Here is a 20,615-nt window from a genome sequence, read left to right as displayed (position 1 = left end):
ATAAACAGACTTGTACGAAAATATTTATAGCTGCGCTTTTTGTGGTGGCAACAAACTGGAAAAGGAGGGTATGTCCTTCAATTGGGGAATGGCTGAACAAACTGTGGTATATGCGGGTGATGGAATACTATTGTGCTAAAAGGAATAATAAACTGGAGGAGTTCCAGGCGAACTGGAGAGACCTCCAGGAACTGATGCATAGAGAAAGGAGCAGAGCCAGAAGAACATTGTACACAGAGACTGATATACTGTGGTAAAATCGAATGTAATGGGCTTCTGTGCCAGCAACAATGCAATGACCCAGGACAGCTCTGAGGGATTTATGGTAAAGAACGCTACCTACATTCAGAGGAAGAACTGCAGGAGAGGAAACATATAAGAAAAGCAACTGCTTGAACGCGTGGGTCGGGGTGGACATGATTGGGGATGTGGACTCGAAACTACCACACCAATGCAACCACCAACAATTTGGAAATAGGTCTTGATCACAAGGACAAAACCAGTGGAAATGTGCGTTGGCCATAGGTGGGGGGAGTGCAGGGGCTGAAGGGGAAAGGAGGAGCATGAATCATGTAACCATGTTAAAAATGATTATTAATAAATGTTTAAATTAAAAAAAAAACAGTTCGTACACATGCAATGAATATCCAAATGTACTTTACCCACATTATATATAGTTCTTAATAGAATCTAGAATCTGAAAAGGTCAAATCAGTTTTATCATAGTGTTGACACATGGTGTGTCCAAATACTTTATGTAATCCTTTATATAAACATATTTATATATAATACTTTATGTAAAATTCATAATTACAAGCCATGATCTTATATTACCTTCTTCCTCTTTTATAGGTTGCTTTATTAATGTATCTAGAGCCTTACTATAGTCTTCCAAGATCCAATATGTCATACTCCGAAGGAAAGGATCATCATGTGTATTCATATTCATTGAACTGTGCTCTCTGACTGAAGAATCGATTCCCAAAACTTTTTTATGCAGTATAGATTTGTATGTTGCAGATGTGTCAAATTCAGATTCATAAAGTCTTGCTATTACTAAAGCCAACTGAACATCATTCAATTTTTCCAGACAAACCTAAAAATAAAGTAATGCTTTGTTACTTCTAAAACTAAACAGATTCTCTCATGTCTAAAAGTACACTAAGTATCAATCTTCTAGAAACTAGAAAGATAAAAGATTTTAAAAATTAAGAATAACACAAACGACTAATTGCTGATGTCTCTCTCTCTGTCTCTATCGGTCTGTCTGTATATTCTATTCTTCTTTTGCCCTCTGAGGCCAAAGGATGATTTTCCTGGCTCTCCTCTTGAGTACTTTGGCAGGAGGAAATATTCATAAATCACAATCTTTGCCCCAAGCCCAACGTGAACTAGAATTTTATATTTTTATTTTTAATTTAGAATATTTTTCCATGGTTATGTGATTCATGATGTTTTACCACTCATCTTCCCTCTTCCCTCCCCCCTCCCTGGAGCTGACCAGCAATTATACCAGGTTATACATGTATCATTATTCAAAACCTATTTCCATTTTATAGAATTTTATATTTTTAAGTAAAATTTTACTACTTCTAAAAATATAAAATCTTTTCTTAGCCCTCTGGCTACATAGGGTCCCACTAAATTTCACCCTTGGGCCATAGTTTTCAGACCCCTGGTCTGAAAGATCCTTCTCTGTCTCCTTTCCTTGCTTTTCTTCCCCTTCCTTAAAAGGAAGTCCTATCCTCAGATATCTTCTCTACTCTCCCAATTCTTTCGGCAATATTACATACTCCCATAGTTTCATTATTAATTCACTATAGATGAATTCCAGTTTGCTACTGATGACCTAAATCCTTCCCTACATCCAGACCCCTTTCTATAATTGCCTTAAGTACATTTCTAACTGGTAATCTCAGTGGTACTTCAAATTCAACACTACCCAAACACCTTATTATCTTTTCCCCAAACCTGAATTTTTCTTCCTTCTGACTTTACAATTTTGGTTAGCAATACCAATGTTCACCAAGTTGTCTACATTTGAAACACTTAGTCCTTTACAATTTATATGCACTGCATTCTATTTATAGAGTATCTAATATATCCATGGTAATTTCTTGTATCCATTTTCCTCTCCTTTATTATTACTATCATTAGCAACTAGTAAATGTACGCCCATCTACTACATTTAAATAGTTCTCCTTACCTTCATTTTCTTTCCCCCACCAAATCTATTCCTCATACTACTGTCAGATTAACCTATCTTATAAAATAATCTAATGACGTCACTTCAGCTAAAAAAAAAAATTCATAGCTCCCTATTGCTTAATACTAAGTTAATATTATTCTAAATTAGAATTTTAACCCCTATGCAATCCTGTGAAAGTTTTATATCCTTTGAATTATATAGTAGCAGCAGGTGTGCAGTAAAGAGGGGTTCAAGAGAGCTAATATTCCCACCTGATACATACTGGCTGTAGAACTCTGGTTAAGTGATATAAACGCTTAGTGCTCTAACCTATTAGTGATCTAATTTTCAGAGAAAGTGTGGACTTACACTCAGAGAAGTTGTTCACTTGAGAGTTCCTTTTATGTGCAAAAATAACAGGGCCAATCCTATGTGTCATAGTAGTATAGTATACCATGTCTTTTTATATTTCAGTCACTATGTACTACCTATTATTCCCTCTACACATCTTCTACTTTCCTGGCCCCACAAGTTTGCTGAGGGTATTATCTTTGTAATGCCTAATATTTTACATTCCTCCCATATAACCTTTCTTCTCATATCAATTAAATTCTTGTCTACATTCTGAAGTCTATTTCAAGTGCTACCTCCTGCATTAAGTCTTCTTCTATTTCTTCTCACATTGTACAGTGCTATTTTTGTAGTTTTCTGACACAAATACCATGTTTTATTTAACATTATAGTAATATGCATAATAATTCAACTTAATAAATTCAACAAACATTTATTAAGCACCCCACTATTCAAGGCATTATGCTATATTGGTCATATTATCTCTATGACCTCAGTGTATGTGTCTCAGCTAACCTTTTTACCACTTTGAATTCTTGGTATAGTGCTTAGCAAAGGCCTATTTGTGGAGACTTTTTATTTCCCTACAGAAATTTTTAATTACAATACTCTCGGTCAAAACATTGGGCATAACATATAACTTGAAAAAATAAAAGTAGTAATTGAAGTAGGACTACAAATAAAAGGTTTTAAAAGCTGTTCCTACCACAAATTATTTTATGATTGTTTATATAAAGAAATACATTCATATATAAATACATTTCACTAATTACCTCAACTGCATCTTTCAGGCAACCAGCCAGAAGAAAAAATGCTGCAGAATGTTCAAATCTTTGTTTGCCTAGCAAAGAAAAAGCATTCTTTAATGCTGCCTTACGCCATCTGTCATCTGCAAAATTATGTCCAAAAAACTGTGTCATCTTGGTATCTTTTTGAGATCTAAAGAACAAAAAAACATGAGGAAATCTGAGAACCAGAACTTTTCTGGGAAATTAGTTCAAGTCTAGAAAATAGTTCCAAAACAAAAAATAGTCAATAATAATTTCTTGCTACCCAATATGCTTTTAAATTTCTTGTACCTCCATTTTTGTACCCACGATGATGGTCAATTTAGTTTGAGGAACTTAGGCAATAAGGGCCTGATGAGTAATATCTTATCAAAAGCAGCCTTGGGAGATATAGTAACTAAATTATTGGTTCTAAGGTTGCTCCAATAGAGTCCTAAGAGTACAACCATTCTGATTGCCCAGAATTTATTACATCTCAAAATGCTCTACGGATAGGTTAAACCTTGTATTTTTTTCTAGTGGATCTAAAAGCAAAACTAAAATATAGGGATCAATCATCATGTTGTAACATTAACCTTGACATTTTTTTAAACAGCTATAGAATATCCTTAAGAAGTCAAGTAGAAAAATGATTCCTTAAAAAATTTCTAAGGGGGCAGCAAGGTGGCTCAATGGATTGAGAGTCAGGCCCAGAGACAGGAGGTCCTGGGTTTTCAAATCTGGCCTCAGACACTTCCTAGGTGTGTGACCCTGGACTAGTCACTTAACCCCCACTGCCTAGCCCTTGCCACTCTTCTGCCTTAGAACCAATACCTAATATTGATTCTAAGACGGAAGGCAAGAGTTTAAGAAAAAAAAATTTCTCCTAAATTAACCCAATGAATGATACTCCTAACAAACCAATGTAATTTCATCTGCTACTTGTAGATTTGTGAAAAATAGGGCCATGTTATTGTATTAATAAAGTTTTGTCAATATGGCCATTGAAAATAAATGTCAATTTCTAAGTGAAAACAAAAAAGTTAATAGCTATTTCCTACCCTAAACATGGCCATAAAACTGTATCAAAGGGGGAAAAATACAATTCCTTCTGTCCTCAGGTACTTCTGTGTTGTAAGACCCTGGGCAAGTCACTTAACCCCAACTGCCCAGCCCTTACTGCTCTTCTGCCTTGGAACTGATACTTATTATAAATTCAAAGACAGGAGGCAAGCGTTAAAAAAAAAACACATAATTTTTGACCCATTACACACTTTACTGTTAAATGCTTCATTTAAAAAAAAATAACACTTTATCATACCTGTATAACCCCCAAATCACAGCCTTCTTCTTCATTGCAAGGTAAAAAATGGCAGCATCTAATGGATCATTCTTTCTATAAAAAGCTGCTTTGGCTACCTGAAATCAGAAATCAGTTTACTACTTCACATAATATTTCATATATAACACTTAGAAAAATGTATTTTCTGAAGAAAACATGTCCTAATGCCATCTATTTTTAGATATGCAATTACTATGCATTTATAGTTTAGTTTATGTAAAGGATAAGATGACAGACAGGATGGGATGGGATGTGTAATAGGATAGGATTTTTCCACCTCAAAGTTTTATCACTTAAATATCAGTCACCACCTGAGTGCTTTAAGACTGATGTAATAAAAAAAAGAAAATTTTATATCAAAAGATCAAAGAAAATAGGAAAATCATGCCTAATAGTACTTAAATGTTTATTAAATTGAACAAGATCTTTTAGAGTGGAGGAGGAAAACAGGAATGAGAAGAGGTGAACAATGGTTAGAGCAACAACTGTTTTTTAAAAGCAGAACTGTTCCTTAACAGTTAGGGAATCTTCTTAGCTTTCTGGTAGCCAAAGCATGAAAGCATGTCCCTAAAGAACAGTTGTCAAAGATTCCACTACATAGAATTCTCACTGTCCTAAAAGTATGTTGAATTTTTTCTATCATTACTTGCCTCAATGAATCCAAAAGAAGTTGTGTTTTATTTTAATTTAACCAGGAATTATTAAATTGCTTTTTTTGCATTTTAGGTCCTTTAGTGACTCACTGTGTTCCAACCTCAAGCCTAAATCATCTGAGTTAGGTCTCGCCCAGAATATTAAAGTATTTATGGTTCTGAAAAGCTTTTGAAAAAGTTTCTATATCAAAATATGTTTACATGATGATAAAAGCAAAGAACAAGGATGTATGATGTATCTATGAATGAAAAAGTACAGCATTCATACTGAAGTTCCTTTATAATCTAATGCATTTGAGGGAAAATATTCTTTTAGAATGTTAAGCCTCTAGGACAATGATGGTGAATCTTTTAGAGAAGGAGTGCCTGGCCCCATGCCACGCCGCCCCCCCCCCCCCCGCCACCACCCCCTTACCCCAGACAGAAGAGGGAGGAAGTGCTCCCATTGGGCTTCTGGGCAGAGAGGCAGATGAAGCTCTCATCTCCACACTGTGAGCTATGCTCCCCTCAAACTAGCGCTTCCCCAACTCCACCACAGGAAATCACCTTCAGCACAGACTCAACAGGCTGCACCTGTGCTGTACCCTCACACAGCATGTGAGCCCCCACCACACCCAGTGCTTTATCCCAAACAAGAGGAAGTGCTCCCATTGGGATGCAGGGCAGGGGGGGGGGGGGGGGGGAAGGAGAAGTGAAGAATGTCCTCAGTGAGGGGGAAGGGAACAGCTCCAACCCGAGCCCCTCTGGCTTTCTAGTAATGAACTTTGGTGGGCAAAAACAGATGTGCCCAGAGAGGACTCTGCGTGGCCTTTTTTTACACATGTGCCAAAGGTTCGCCATCACAGCTCTAGGACATTATTTCTTGTTCCTGTTTGGCACCCTATCCTTGTACCCTTTTAATCTTTTCAACTGGAACTACATAACAATCATTTGTAAATTAAGCCTTAATGCACAGCTCTGGAGTTAATGAGTCCTATCAGTAAATAGTAGACAATCCTCATAAATGTTTTATTCCTTCTTCTGATTTACTGCTTTTGTTACCTGCTCCAATGTTCACTCCCTAACCCAATTGCAATTTCTCTAGGACTGAGGTTGGAGCTTTCTTTCCTGATCTACTCTTTCTTATCATTACAAAACTGAATGCTTGGCTGTGAAATCCAATCCCTATTATAAGGTCTTTATGTAATTAGAGTACATACTCTAACAACATCATAAGCCAACACAGTGTACGTTCTTGCAGATCCTACAAAGCTAGACTAGCATTATCTCAGAGAGGTGAATTTTTTGGTCCTAACCTAAAATTTTACAAGTATTAGAGAGTTTCTGATAAGTGCTAAAGAAGGGAGGCTTCCAAACTGATGAAATTACAACCCCTGGAATGTTTTTTTAATGGGTTCCATCTAGCTATACAAGTTAAACTTTGCTTTCTTAGACTGCTTATGACTATAAAATTTTTCTAACTAGCTTCTTTACAAAAGCAGGCCACTGATTCAAGAGGACTGGGAGAGTATAGATCAGTGGTTCCCAACCTTTTTTGACCTACTGCCCTTTCCAGAAAAAAATATTACTTAGCCCCCTGGAAATTAAATTTTTTTTAATTTTAATAGCAATTAATAGGAAAGATAAATGCACCTGTGGCCATCACCTCTCCCCCCCCCTGGATTGCTGCAGCACCCATCAGGGGGTGGTAGTGCCCACTTTGGGAATCACTGGTATAGATAATCAACACAAAGCTATAGCTATCATGAGAAAAGTAATTCAAAGTTTAAACTCTGTAGACAGAAGATTTAGTATGTGTTCATTTAACATAAACTTTTACATAAATTCAAATCAGCTCTATAAGTGCCAAATCATAGCATTTTTTTAAAGGTACAGATGACTAAAAGTACTTGGTTGTTATTTTTTTTAAATACTTCTGTCTTAAAATCAATTCTAAGACAGAAGAGTGGCAAAGGCTAGGTAATTAGGGTTAAGTGACTTGCCTATTGGCATACAATTATGAAGTCTGAGGCCAGCTTTGAATCCAGATCCTCCCAACTCCAGGCCTGGTGCTCTATCTACTATGCTAACTAACTGCCCTTAATTGGTTGCTTTAATAAAACAACACTGGAGAAATATACATGTATTTCAGCAAAGAACACAGTCCCTTAATGATTCATTTTTATAATAAATTTCTAATATTTACCTTTTCTATGCACTTGCGTAAGACTCGAGTATTTCGAACCCACCACCCTACTCCCATAGCTCTTAGTTCTGACCAGGTGGGATCATCTTTCTGCATAGCAGGCAGCATATTCAATAGCTCTTCTTCTGCTACAGAATGAAATGCCCAGGCAAAATGACTAGTAGAGAGACCTAAGAACAGGAAAAACAAGTAGAATGTTGTTAATTCTCAATGTCAAAAACAAAACTTTCATCTCACAAAGATTTACTGAAGCAAGGAATGAAAACTGGGAGGATCTGGGAAAGTACCTATGAATTCACTGATACTAAGGAACTTTCTTCATAAGTGTGAAAACTCCCTTCATTAGTACAGACTGTCAGCTGCCTGAAACTTTGAGTTTTTGAGAGAATTAGGTTATTAGAGATATTAGGTTAGTGACTTTCCCCAAGTGGTCACCTAGCTAATACTGTCAGGAAGAAGACCTGAACTTCGGGTCATTCCCAACTTCAAAGTTGGTCCTCATATCTATAAGAATTCTTATTGACTAGAAACAAGTCTTGAAGTATATTTCATAAAATTACTCCAGGTTTGTTCATTTAAATATATTCGTAAGTCTATTTAAGTAGCCTGCTACAAAATTACCTTGGTGAAGGAGTTGAGCTCGATAGACAGGTGGAAGGGAAGTTGTAAGAAAAGTATGAAGTCGAACAGCCAAAAGAAATTTTAAGCCACATTCATCAAGAGTTTCTCCACCTATGAAGAAAAAATACACTCTACTTATTTTCACTGGAATAGAGGTAGAAAACAATTCCATTCAGTATGCAACCAGCATAGATAACAAATCTTGAAATGATAATGACTATAACCTATAGGATATCATGTATTTAAGAAAAAGAAATTAAAATGCATTGTTAAATTGAAGAAATAAAGTGACTATTATGAAATAAAGTAAAAATGAAGAGACTTTTCATTATGGAAAATAAGATGTTGCTACTTGGACAATTTTTATATTGTCATGCTTTTTGTAAATATCAAAAAATTTTAACCTTTTCTTCAAGGTATAGACTATTTAAAGTAATTCATAATCATACATGTTTGAGAAGTATCTGGTAAATTCATAAAGCTTTGAACTTGAAGTCAGGGGATGTGATCATGGGCCAATAACCAAATTGCTTTGAGCTTCAGGTTCCTCATTTGTAAAATGAAGATAAAACCCCTCTTTTTTCTAAAGTGTTTACAAACTTTAGTTACAGATTTAGAGTTAATAAAACACTGAAGTGGAAAGTGCAACTGCTATTAACCCTGATTTCAGATATGGAAATTGAGGCTCAAAGAAAATAAATTACTTTCTCATTATCAGATATTAATAAATTTTGAAGCTGTAATTAAAATCTATCTATGATGAATTGTAGTTGAGGGATCTAAAGCTTAAAGTATAAATTAAACATGACTCCACTTACTAAGTATTTGAGATTTCTCATCTATAACAAAATATATGACAAATAAAATGTGAGTGCTTCTATTTATATTTTGACAAAAGTTTAGGAAAACTTGTAGGACTATGTAAAATTTGCCACAGCAAATCAGATAAACCATCCACTAAGACTAATATTCTGCTTCTAGAAGTGGAATGAAAGGTTATTTTTTAGGTCTCCTCATAATTCCTCTGTGAAGTAATGCAAGTAATATTAGACAAAAAAACTAAGGTAACAAAACATTAAGTGAGTTGGCCAAGATTAGACAGTAAAATATATGCCAGAACTAAAATTCTGACTTGGTGACCAGTGTGGTCTTCTTGTTACATCTTCACTAAGAAAAAAATGATGGCATCTAAGTAGGGGTGAATGAAAACAAAGGTCTAAAAATTAATAAAATTTGCATCACTTTAGCGTCAATGCCTTTTCCTGTATTTTCTCAAACTGTTTTGTACAATAAGAACAAGGATTCTAAAGAAGTCATTGATATTATTTCTTCTGCAATATTAAATATGAAATGATTTATGTAACATTTTTATGTATGGGAAGGAGTTTTTTGTTCTTCTTCCTTCTTTAATACCCAGCATCCCAAAAAAAGATGAAAACTGTCCTTCGTGTGATCTTGGGCAAAGCTTCTCTACATCTCGCGTTTCTCTTATATAAAATTAGAGAGTTATCAGATGCCAATCATAATTGTTTCAATTTTGCTCAAAAAAATTTCTGGGACTCTCTTTATCTGAGGATTTTGGTGAAATCTATGACTCCATATCACTTAGATGAGAATTAATGGGTTTTTCAAAATATTTCAAATCAAAATGCTTGCCATAGCAAAATTTGTAGAGAAAGACCTTGCTCAGAAATAGTTAATATCTAAGTTTAAACTATTTTAAGATTTTAAATTAGAAAATACCTAATACTGACAATAGTTGGCATGTGTATAGTTTATCAAGTTTTCCAAGGCTCTTTGCAAATAGTATTTCACTTTTATCCTCACAACAAACCTATGAATTATTGAGATATTGTCCCTGCTTCACCAATGAAGAATTTGAGGCAGACAGAGGTTAAGTTATTTATTTGGTCACTTAACTAGCTGTCATAGAATAAGTTTCTGAGATTATTTTTGGCCTTTCTGACTTACAATTCAGTGTTCTATCTATTGTATCCCCTAAATTCCCTAAACATAAAACACAACTTATTTTTACCTTGGCTTCTGTCTCTGCTTTCACCAATATCCGTACTTGTAGTTGCGATAGTATCTGCTAAAGCCATCAAGGACATCTGTTCCATCCGGTTAAGACCTGGCAAGCTAGAATGAAGTAAATGGCCTGAAAGAACTTGGGCATGTTCAGGACCAAAGTAAGTTGGACTGTATTGAGAAAGATCAATAACCTTGGGCTTTGTATTTTCTTCTTCTGCCTCAAACACATGAATTTCATCAGTAGTTAGTGCCGATATCTGAAAAAGCTCATTGTAACTTTCATCATGTAACTGGCTTATTTTGTTTAAATAATTACAATTACTAGATTTTTCTGAAGAATAAGGGCTATCATCATCTGCAGCAAGTAAGGCATATAAAGGGAGGGGGGGTACTGAATCGATTTCTGTATAGTCTGTATTTTCAGTTTTATTGAATGCTGCAGGGTCTCTTGTGGTACTCCCGCTTGCACTAATGGTAAGAGATCTGAATCGACGTTCAGGATTGGAAACAGTTTCATTCAAAGCCACAACTTCTCCTGCAATGCATTTAACAAGATGGGATAAAATGGCCTTAGCCCTACGCACTTTACCAAGATCCATGAGTTCTATAAGCTGCAAAGGATGATACTGAGGTAAAGTTGGTGAGAGTGCATGAGCTGCTTCAAAAAGACCTGAATCTTCCATGTCCATATCAAGATCAAATGCAGTTTTCTTTCCACAAATTTTCTGTGCAAGACTGGTCATGGATCTAGTTAATGTTTTCTTTGGTGGGTGTAAACCAGACCCTGCTGAATTACCTGGTTTTGTTAAACTTATGATAGAAGGAGTGCTTCCATCATATGAATCTGTGATCACCAGCTCTTGTTTGGAAGGCGGTTGCCACTGGGAATAAACATGCATTTCACAGTCCATTCCTACCACAAGGATGCCATCACGTACCCAAGATAAAGAAACAGGAAAAGGTGGTGATCCTTCTACTGAAGAAACCAAATCGACACACCGAAGTAAAACAAACCTAGACTGAGACAAAACTTTAGTATTCTCCCACAGTGGAAATGCCAAGCCTTCTTTACCAGTTTGTTCCTGAACTCTGCCAGCCAGTTGTCCATACATAAAGAGCTTTGATCCAATTCCTACAGTAAGTATATGAGAACCATCTTCTCTAGACATCCAGTCTAAGTGAACTAAGTGCTTGGTGGATGGCATGATATTTTCTTTATTAGATAAATAAACATCTTGCTTATCGTAGGCCACTAAATTGCTATCGATACTAATACCAGAATCCAACATTGCACTTAATTCTTCTAAATGAATTGTCTGTTCAAGGATCCAAAATGAACCTCCTGTAGACTCACATTCAAAAATACTTACATGCATCATAAAATCTTGAGAAGATCTACCATTAGATGCAGGTTGCTTATAGGCCACAGCTAAACGATTTGTGTGAGCACAACTAACTTCTATTGGTCTGCCAGGAATGGTTACAACACTGCTACTTGGAAGGCCATCCTCAATGAGTAAAGGCCATTCTTCCCAAATGTACTCAAGATCACTTTCTGCAGTATTCTCCGATGTGGCAGTCTCTACAGTGGTTACTCTGCACCTCCAGAATCTCACTTTTTCATCTGAACACGAAGTTGCCAATAAATAGGGTGCACTACATACTGGATATATGGAAGAGGAACTTAGATGTCCTAAAATAAAAACAAATCATTCCTTAGTCAAAGAATAAACAAATCGCTCTGTTTTTACTTTTTACTTTTTCATACTTTCAGAAGAGTACTATTAAAAACATTAAGTGGTACATATAGATGGTTGGGTTTATTTTAAAAATCAATATTTCAACATTATTTTGAAATTTGAAAGTTGAAAAATATATAAATATTTTTTAATAATGTCAAGATTAAATCAGCTCTTTTTTTCCTTTAGGTCAACCCTAGGGCATTTTAAATAATTCTTAAACTAATATTTTGTCCACTATGATCTCTTATCAGTAATATTTTATTTAGAGGATAACAGTTTTTTCAGGGCAAAAAATTTACAGACCTTAGAATTGTACCTTCAAAAAATGAAGAACTCTGCCATTCTTTCTCAAATTTTATCAATTTCACAAAGATTTTTTTGTGCAAAATTCTGATAAAACAGAAAATTTTAAAGCAAAATCTCACCCGCTTATCCAAACCCTCTTCCCAAAAAGATGCACACAAAAAGAGCTCAGTACATTTTCTTTTTTACACTCAAAGCATTTTAAAATTTTTAAATAGGCAATGAATAATTTGCAGTTTATGCTAACATGTAATGACTTTTAAAATCTGCATATTTATTTTGGTGGTTACTAATTTGGGGGGAAGAATTACAAATAAAAGAAAGATTTCTATGCTATTGAAAATGTCTTTAGTAACCCCTTTCCTTTGTCTTATCCAAGAAACAGGAAAGAAGAAGAAACTGAAATGATTAAACTGTGGATTAAACTGTGAAGAATTGATAAGCACCCAATGAGAGACAAAAATGACAATAGTCAATGAAAGAGGGTGAGCTGGAGGATAAACATAACACTTAAGCAGAGAAATATTTATAAGTGGAAGGAAGAAGACAGCTTTGTTTTGTAGTACAGACACATCAATTTGTTTTTTTAAAAAAGACCTTTTCCAGCACAGCTTAAGAACTGATTGCATATATCCCTTAGAAACTTTCCCTTAAAAAGTGTTCTAAGCTTTTTAATTTTTGAGGTATCTGGCAGGACCATACAAAGGGTTTAAAGCACCTAGTCAAGCTATTTATCTTTATTTCTTCTGTTCTTCATAATTTCTTGAAAAATAGTGATTATGTATGAGTATAGAATATTTAACATAAGAATATTTATATATGTGAAGCATTTATGGATTCCAAGGTTTTACTATTTTGGGTTCTTAAGATTCACAAACCTGCTGATGGCTTAACACTGATTATCTCAACGCCTTCTGGTAAATTCAGTTCTTGGCTATATACCATTTTCGAAGAAAGAGTCAATTTACTAGTACTTTGAAGATTTGCTCTGCAAGCTTGAAATTTCTTTGAAAAAGGAGATTGAATCCTTTCTGGAGAAGAAGAATATAACTCTTCTTGTTGCAACACTGCCCCAGACACACTTGCATCTATTTTCTCATCTAAAAGAAAGTTAACATATTAAAAACAGGTATAACATAATTTTACAATATTTTAAAACCAAATAGTTTGCCTAAGAAGAAAATTAATTTCACTTAAGCTATCACATTCTAAATATAATATAAATATAAAAAGAAAACCCCATCAAACTTAATTTGGGCAAGAAAATGAATGTTTTAGAACGCCAACAGAATACTTTGCAAAAAAAATTATATATCTTTAACAAATAAGGTAACCAGATTTGGCTTCCTTTTTATTAACTAAAAATTTATTTTACTCTTTAAAAAAATTACTACTTACCAATTGAGACAGGAATGGATTTTAAGTGCAAATTCCACATATGAAGTAATGAGCAGTTGTCTTGAGTAAACTCTATTACAACTAAGTAGAATTTTTCAGAAAACCCATTAGATTGGTTACCTGTTAATATTCAAAGGTTTTGTTTAGGATAAATTTAGAAAATAAAAGATACATCTTAAATACATAAGTTAAAAATAATTAATACCTAACAATAGAAGGTCAAATTTGTATTTAACATAACTGAAAAAAGGTTTCCAATAAATTTGATAGGACATAAGAAAATTATCAAATTTTCTACTTCCTAAAAAGAATATGAATTCATTGAATTACTTAACATCTCTATAGTGTGCTTGTGTTTCATGAACAGAATTATTAAGTTTTTAAAGGTCAACTAAAAATGTTATTGATTCTACAAAAAACATTTTTAATGCAAATGGATATCATAGCAAAAAAATCAAAAAGTGAGTAATAGCTACAATTTCTAATGCAGTCAGAAATTTTCAAAGGATATGAAGAACAGGAAGTCTATTTTGGCCAGCACATCATTTAAATTGTAATAAGATCTAGACTGCAATTTCCTTTTCAATAAAATTTGTATAAACAAGTTCAAAATAATTGTAAAGACATGCTTCATTTTATATATTCTAAAAGGTTCTTTTCTTTATCACAAAAAATACAACTTAAATTGAACACATATACTCCCCCCAAAAAATCATATATATTCACCCACAGGTGCACTCCATAATCTCTAACATTTCTAGACCAAAATTCCTACTTTAGGAAGCTCCCTCAGCTCTATTACTCTCATCCTCATAACTTAATGGTATCATCATCTAGACTTCTACCATTGGGTCACAGAAGGCACTTGCTCCTTACTAAGAGTGTTCCTTATATTCATGTCATTGGGAAGAAATATTATAATATCCTAGACTTGGAATCCAGAGCACTAGTTTTAAATCATATGTCAGACCCCTAATACAACACAATAACAGGCAAGTTACAAATTCTGAGTCTCACTTTTTCATCTATAAACTAGGATAGTGCTTATATACTACCAACCTCACAAAGTTATTATAAAGACACTGTTTTCTGAATAATAAATCTACATTTGAATGTGAGTTGTTTTGTATCAATTCCAGCACTTTTTATCTCCTCTAGAACATTGCTGGCCAATAGATGGTTTCCTGACACATAAATCTGGATTATCTCCTTAGCCACTGTTTTTTGTGTTTTTTTCCTCACTATCACCTAGAGATATATTTAGGCCTGATAGGCCTTAAATAACTTTTCCATGACCTTTCTGACCTCTTCAGCTATTGTCACATTTCTCTGCTCTTCTATACTATTAAACTTGAAGAAATGATTATACTTAAGGAATCATTTGCTACAATCTACTCTTTCCCTAAAACCAAGAAAGAAAGTTCTACATCAATCTTTCTTCTGAAAATATTTTCTCAAATGTCAAAAAAGATTCCTAATAATGTTATCGGTTTTTATCTAGATTGATTTATTGATTTTAAAAAAATAAATTTTTAGGGAGAGCTACATGGCTCAGGGAATAGAAAGCAAGGTCTGGAGAAGGGAGGTCCTGGGTCAAATATGGCCTCAAACACTTTCTAACTTTGTGACCCCAGAGCAAGTCACTTAACCCCAATTGCCTAAGCCTTGCCACTCTTCTTCTTTGGAACCAATATTTAGAATCAATTCTAAAACAGAAGGTAAGGGCTTTTAAATAAATAAATATTTGCCTCTATATGCCAGGCACAATGTCAGGTACTAGAGATATAAAATTTTTTTCTAGGTTCCTACTCTCAAAAAAAGTTTGCATTTTATTAAAGGAAAAGCAACCTGAAGGTAGACAGGAAAATACAAAGTAATTTGAAGAGGAAAATATTACCAACAAGGGGCACTATGATAAGTCTATAACTTTTGAAACCTTTTGGAGCTTAGTTTCTGATTCTACTGTGTCAATACCCACCCTACTTGCAAGGAATACAACATAGAAAAATTTAGATAATACACAGTTTAAGTTGCATAAATATTAATAAAAAGACTAAATTTAAATTAGACTGATGTTTTATAGTAATATGCACTTTGCTTAGTTTCACCCATATTGATTTTTTACAGATCTATATTTTACCATGTTTCTCAATACTAAAATAAATCTATAATCTCATCAATTAGGGATTTCCCTTTTATGAAAAAGGCTGAACTTCAGTCATGCTTGTAGATCATGTACAAAAGTTTCATTCAGGGGGTCCACTCAATATGCTTAAGTCCCTCCTTGCTTCCTTCCACGACAATACCAACGAGGCATTTTCACTGTCTCCTTGTGAACCCTAGTTCTTGCCAGCCAATATCCTCTTACTCTTTAGTTCATCAGAGGCAGTAGAGTCATAATCTCATTTTACATTGAAGAGTAGGGCCTTTGCTCTCACTAGAAGCTTGGAATCAGGAAAAGAGATTACTGTGTCTGTATCCTACATATGCATATTGTTGGATAACTCTTTAGTGTGTCCATCCAAATAAATGCTGGAATCTAGGCAAGAAACATTCTGCATTCACTTGGTCTTTCTTTCTTGGATGAATACACAAGGCAGATACTTTTCAGTGATTATAGCTCTTTCAGGAATTTCTGGGATGATATGGGTCTTGAGGCAATCAGGACAATGGCATGTGCAAATGCAAGGACATCTGGAAAATGTCACCATCTATAAGGAATCCTTTCTCAACCTGAACTATCCCCTGGATCTCTTCCACAATAGTGTGAATACTTTATCAAACATAATGATGTTTGCTCTAAGAAGGTCACAGAACAGGCAACTTTTCATTGTTTCATCTTCTAAAGAATCTTAAATATTTTTGATGTATGGGTGGTAGACATCTTGCTATAAAAAAATACTGTGTGGCAGCATTTTTTCTACCAAATCAGTTTGGGGAGGATTTAGGCAGTAGTGGTAATAAAAGTTAAAGGATGAAATTTTATATTCTCTGTAGCTTTCAACTAATTTTGAAGACTACTTATTTCTTACTAATATCTGTATCAAGTTTGGTTTTGATTAATGTACAGACTTTCTGTAGTCAGTAACAACAATATTATAATAATGATCAACTGGGAAAGACTTTAGTTACCCTAATCAATACAATAATCCATGGCAATTTCAAAGGATTTGTGAAAAATGATATCTACCACTATAAAAAAGAAATGACGAACTCTGAGTGCAAACTGAAGCATACTTTTTTCACTTTCTTTTTCTTTTGCAATGTGGCTAATATGGAAATGTTTTGTATTACTTCACATGTACAATAGGTATCATACTGCTTGTCTTCTCAATAAGTATGGGAGTGAATGTTAAGATTTTGTGTAGAAATGAGAGTAGATACACATATTGACAGCAGGTAGTAAAATTATCGAGTTTTTTTTAGCAATAAGGTTTGATTTTTTTTTCCCCCAAATACATTTGGCATCTTTCTCTCCTTCAGATTCCTTGTATATTTAGTTCCTCAATGTCCTCAAAATATCTATGTATCTACATATGTTCACACATATGTATCTTTATGTTTATATACATATACACATTCCCAGCTTCTCATATTCTCAGATACCATTGTTATAATCCAAATATGGTTATAGTTCTACTATTCTTGATAAATAAAAAGTTGCCTATTTTTAAAAAATCTTTTCCATTTTTCTTCTCTTTATAGCCCTTCCATTTTCATCATCAAATGCCCATTAGATGACTTTGGTTAGTTGGATATAATGCTAAGCTTTCTTTACACTGGTTTGTCTGTTATTTTTGGCTTTATAAGATGATGTTGCACATTTGCACATTATCCTTCTAAGATTTTACAGAACAGCTTATATTCTAACCCAGTGCTGCTATCACTTTCATTTTCCCCTCCTTCCCTAGATGTCCTCTAGGACTCCATGATTTCCAGAAACTCACTACGGCATCCCCTATTCTCCTCAAAATCACTCACTCCTTCCTCTGACCAGAGATGGTATAAGGTGGACCTCCTCCTCTTCTCTGATTCTGCTATTTAAGAAGAGCTCTCATGGAATTCACCCCATTATTTTCCATGCAGCTAATTTCCTGGACTTTGTGATCTCCAGAAATTCACCATTCTGCAAGATGAAATCAGCTCTGAAACTTTTACCTCATTTCTTTCCCAGATGCAGAACTTCATCATGTTCCTTCACTAGGTAACCTCCCTCCCTCCTCCTGATTTTCATCTAAGTATTGACTTCTTCCATTAGAGCTTCTTGAAGGCAAGGACTATCTTATCCCTTTCCTTGTATCCCCCAAGGCTTAGCACAATGCCTGACACATAGTAGGCATAAATGGATATTGACTCAAAGTCATCAATTATCAAGTAAGTCAGATGTTGGCTGACTTAGGTATTTGGGGATCCTCTAGTCTCTTTGTTCTGGCAGTTAATTCATATTGGTTGCACCTCTAAAGGAAGCCCCTATTTCAAATTTTATATTATCTAAATTGGTCTATATGATGTTCCATGCAAATAGGCACTTAAATGATTTTTACGATAAAGAAGTATCATTTTTTAGTATGTTTTCCTAACAGAACATTTCAGAATTAACAGAACCTTAGTTTCTTTCATATTTGATTCCCTTTCATTATATCGAATCTAAATTTGTCTCTCTATAACTTCCATTCACTATTATTTGGTCCTTTATAACAACAAGTTGAACAAATCTAATCCCTCTCTTTCATAGAGTATCCCTTCAAAATTTTGAAGAGAGCTTATCCCATGTTGCTTCTACATCTTTTCCAAGCTAAACAAACAGATCCCTGATTCTTTCAAACAATCATTAATTCTTTCAACCATCATTAAGTGCATCAGTCTCTCACTATCCTGGTGTTCAATCTCTGAGCAATGTCCTTCTTAAAGCTAAGAACCCCAAGGTTAACAGATTTCCTCCAGATGCAGTATCATTTCCCTTTATCTGGCAACTGTAGTTCTCTCTCAGTATAAGACTGGAGTCAAGTAAAACTCATATTAAGTCTTTTCTATATGAACTGCTGTCTAGTCCCACTTTCCCTAAGCAGGTGATTCTTTGAATCCAGATAAAAGATTTTATATTAAATGTATATTAAATTCTACTGAAATACATCTTTAAAACAAACCACTCTTATAATCAATACTAAGTATCACTACCAAGGCAGAAGAGTAGTATGGTCTAAGCATCTGGATTCACCTGGGTTAATAACTTATCCGAGGTCACTTAGGAAATGTCTGAGACTGGATCTGAACCCAAGACCTGGATCTCCTAGATTGGTGTTCTCTCTACTGAGCTGCCTAGCTGGCCCAAAATGCACCTTAACTATATTTGGTCTGCCACTCACTCTAGTTGAACAAGATCTTTTTGCCTCTTGATTCATCACCCATTTTGTTACTTATTATCCCTCTCTTTTTCATGCTCTTTGTAAATTTGATTAAAAATGGTATCTTTGCTTTCATACAAGTCACTGGCAAAAACGTTCGACCACATATGGTCAAGACACTACACATGTATGTGCATGCATGCACACATACACATGCACATGTGCATACATTATCCTGAAATGAATTTAAAGGATATTTAAATTATCTTTATAATTTTACTTATGAAATTTTTTTCTTTACCAGAATCAGATAAAATGCTGCCCTTTCCCAGACTTTTCTTCTCCAGGCTGTTCAAAATGAAGTCTTCTTGAAAAACATGAAGTAGCTGTGTTTTTCTGCCACGCTGAAGTATATAAATAAGTAACAATATAAGTTGTCATGTAAGTCATTTACCTAAATTGTAGTCAGAAAAAAAAAAGTAAACTTACAAGTTCAGTAATGGGATCTAATTCAATAATGCATCCTGGTCTTGCTGTTGATTGTTGACTCACAATGTTAAACACCTCGCCAACATATTTCTGTTTTAAAAAAATTTATATTTTCTTAACTTCATTGCACAGTTCATTGGAATTATCAATATTTATAAAAAATAATCTGTTAACAGGGGCAAAAAATCCTATTTTCTTTAGTTTTGTAGGTAGTCAACTAACAAACTTGTAAAGTTCCTTCCAAGATTCTAGTCTTCAGCAAGAAGAGTTCACAAGCACAACATGGCATATTAAAATCAAGTAATTAAGGATGCTTATTAGTTCTATTGAGGGAAAATTATTTCATACGCCTAGTATATAAATCTGACTTAACAACAAAAAAAAAGTTCCTAACACCAATCAGTGTTTGTGAATTATAGTCGACCTCTGAAAATGAATTGAACTTTAAACTCTAATTGTGAAATATGGTAGACCTTTTAGAAACCTGTTGAAGTTATATACTTCTTTCCTAGCAAAAAAGATTTTTTTTATTTCTGGGTTAAAGGCAGCCAAGTGTAGCAGAGAACTTAGTCAGGAAGTCTTGCAGTTCAAGCCATATTTCTAACACATAGTAGATCTATGTAAAAGAGCAAATAATACTTAATTTTTTTTTTAAACCCTTACCTTCTGTCTTGGAACCAATAGCAGAAGAATGGTAAAGGTAGGCAATGGGGGTTAAGTGACTTGCTCAGGGTCACACAGCTAGGAAGTATCTGAGGGAAGATTTGAACCCAGGATCTCCCATCTCTGGGACTGGCTCTCAATCCACTGAGCCACCCAACTGCCCCCAGTATTTGATTTCTTAATGTCTTAGAGGCAACTCTAAAACTACAAGATGCAGCAGAATTCCTGTTCTGCCTTGGTAAAAAGTCTCCATGATAGAAACTGCTTATAATAATAAAATCCCAAGTAAGATGAAAAAATAAAGATTATTTTAAAGATGGTATAGAAAGGGAAAAGGAGGACACAAAAGAGCATGACAACCAAAAATTTATTTTATGAGGAACCAAGTATTTTTATGGTACATTCTATGAATATCATCCTAAGAGACTATATATCATATGTAAAATATCAATATAAAAATAGCTACTTAATGAGTTAATAAACATCAAGTAAGCATTTACAGTACACTAGGCATTAGTAGATACATGGTCATAGATA

General features: G+C 34.4%; 1 protein-coding gene across 1 annotated transcript in view; it reads right to left on the bottom strand.

The window, feature by feature from the left end:
* Positions 1-20,615, bottom strand: part of DMXL1 (Dmx like 1) — a 198,971-nt gene that overhangs the window by 117,949 nt on the left and 60,407 nt on the right. Inside the window, exons 14-23 of the mRNA XM_044680002.1 lie at positions 19,416-19,505; positions 19,228-19,330; positions 13,582-13,701; positions 13,062-13,283; positions 10,143-11,831; positions 8,108-8,218; positions 7,487-7,656; positions 4,628-4,725; positions 3,313-3,478; positions 835-1,096 (exon numbers count right to left, since the gene is read on the bottom strand). Coding sequence (XP_044535937.1) covers positions 835-1,096; positions 3,313-3,478; positions 4,628-4,725; positions 7,487-7,656; positions 8,108-8,218; positions 10,143-11,831; positions 13,062-13,283; positions 13,582-13,701; positions 19,228-19,330; positions 19,416-19,505 — 3,031 coding nt within the window. The remainder of the gene's footprint in view (positions 1-834; positions 1,097-3,312; positions 3,479-4,627; positions 4,726-7,486; positions 7,657-8,107; positions 8,219-10,142; positions 11,832-13,061; positions 13,284-13,581; positions 13,702-19,227; positions 19,331-19,415; positions 19,506-20,615) is intronic.

The sequence above is a fragment of the Gracilinanus agilis genome, chromosome 1 (assembly GCF_016433145.1).
Source record: "Gracilinanus agilis isolate LMUSP501 chromosome 1, AgileGrace, whole genome shotgun sequence".
Taxonomy (NCBI): Eukaryota; Metazoa; Chordata; class Mammalia; order Didelphimorphia; family Didelphidae; genus Gracilinanus; species Gracilinanus agilis.
This window is presented reverse-complemented; position numbering and strand designations above follow the sequence as displayed.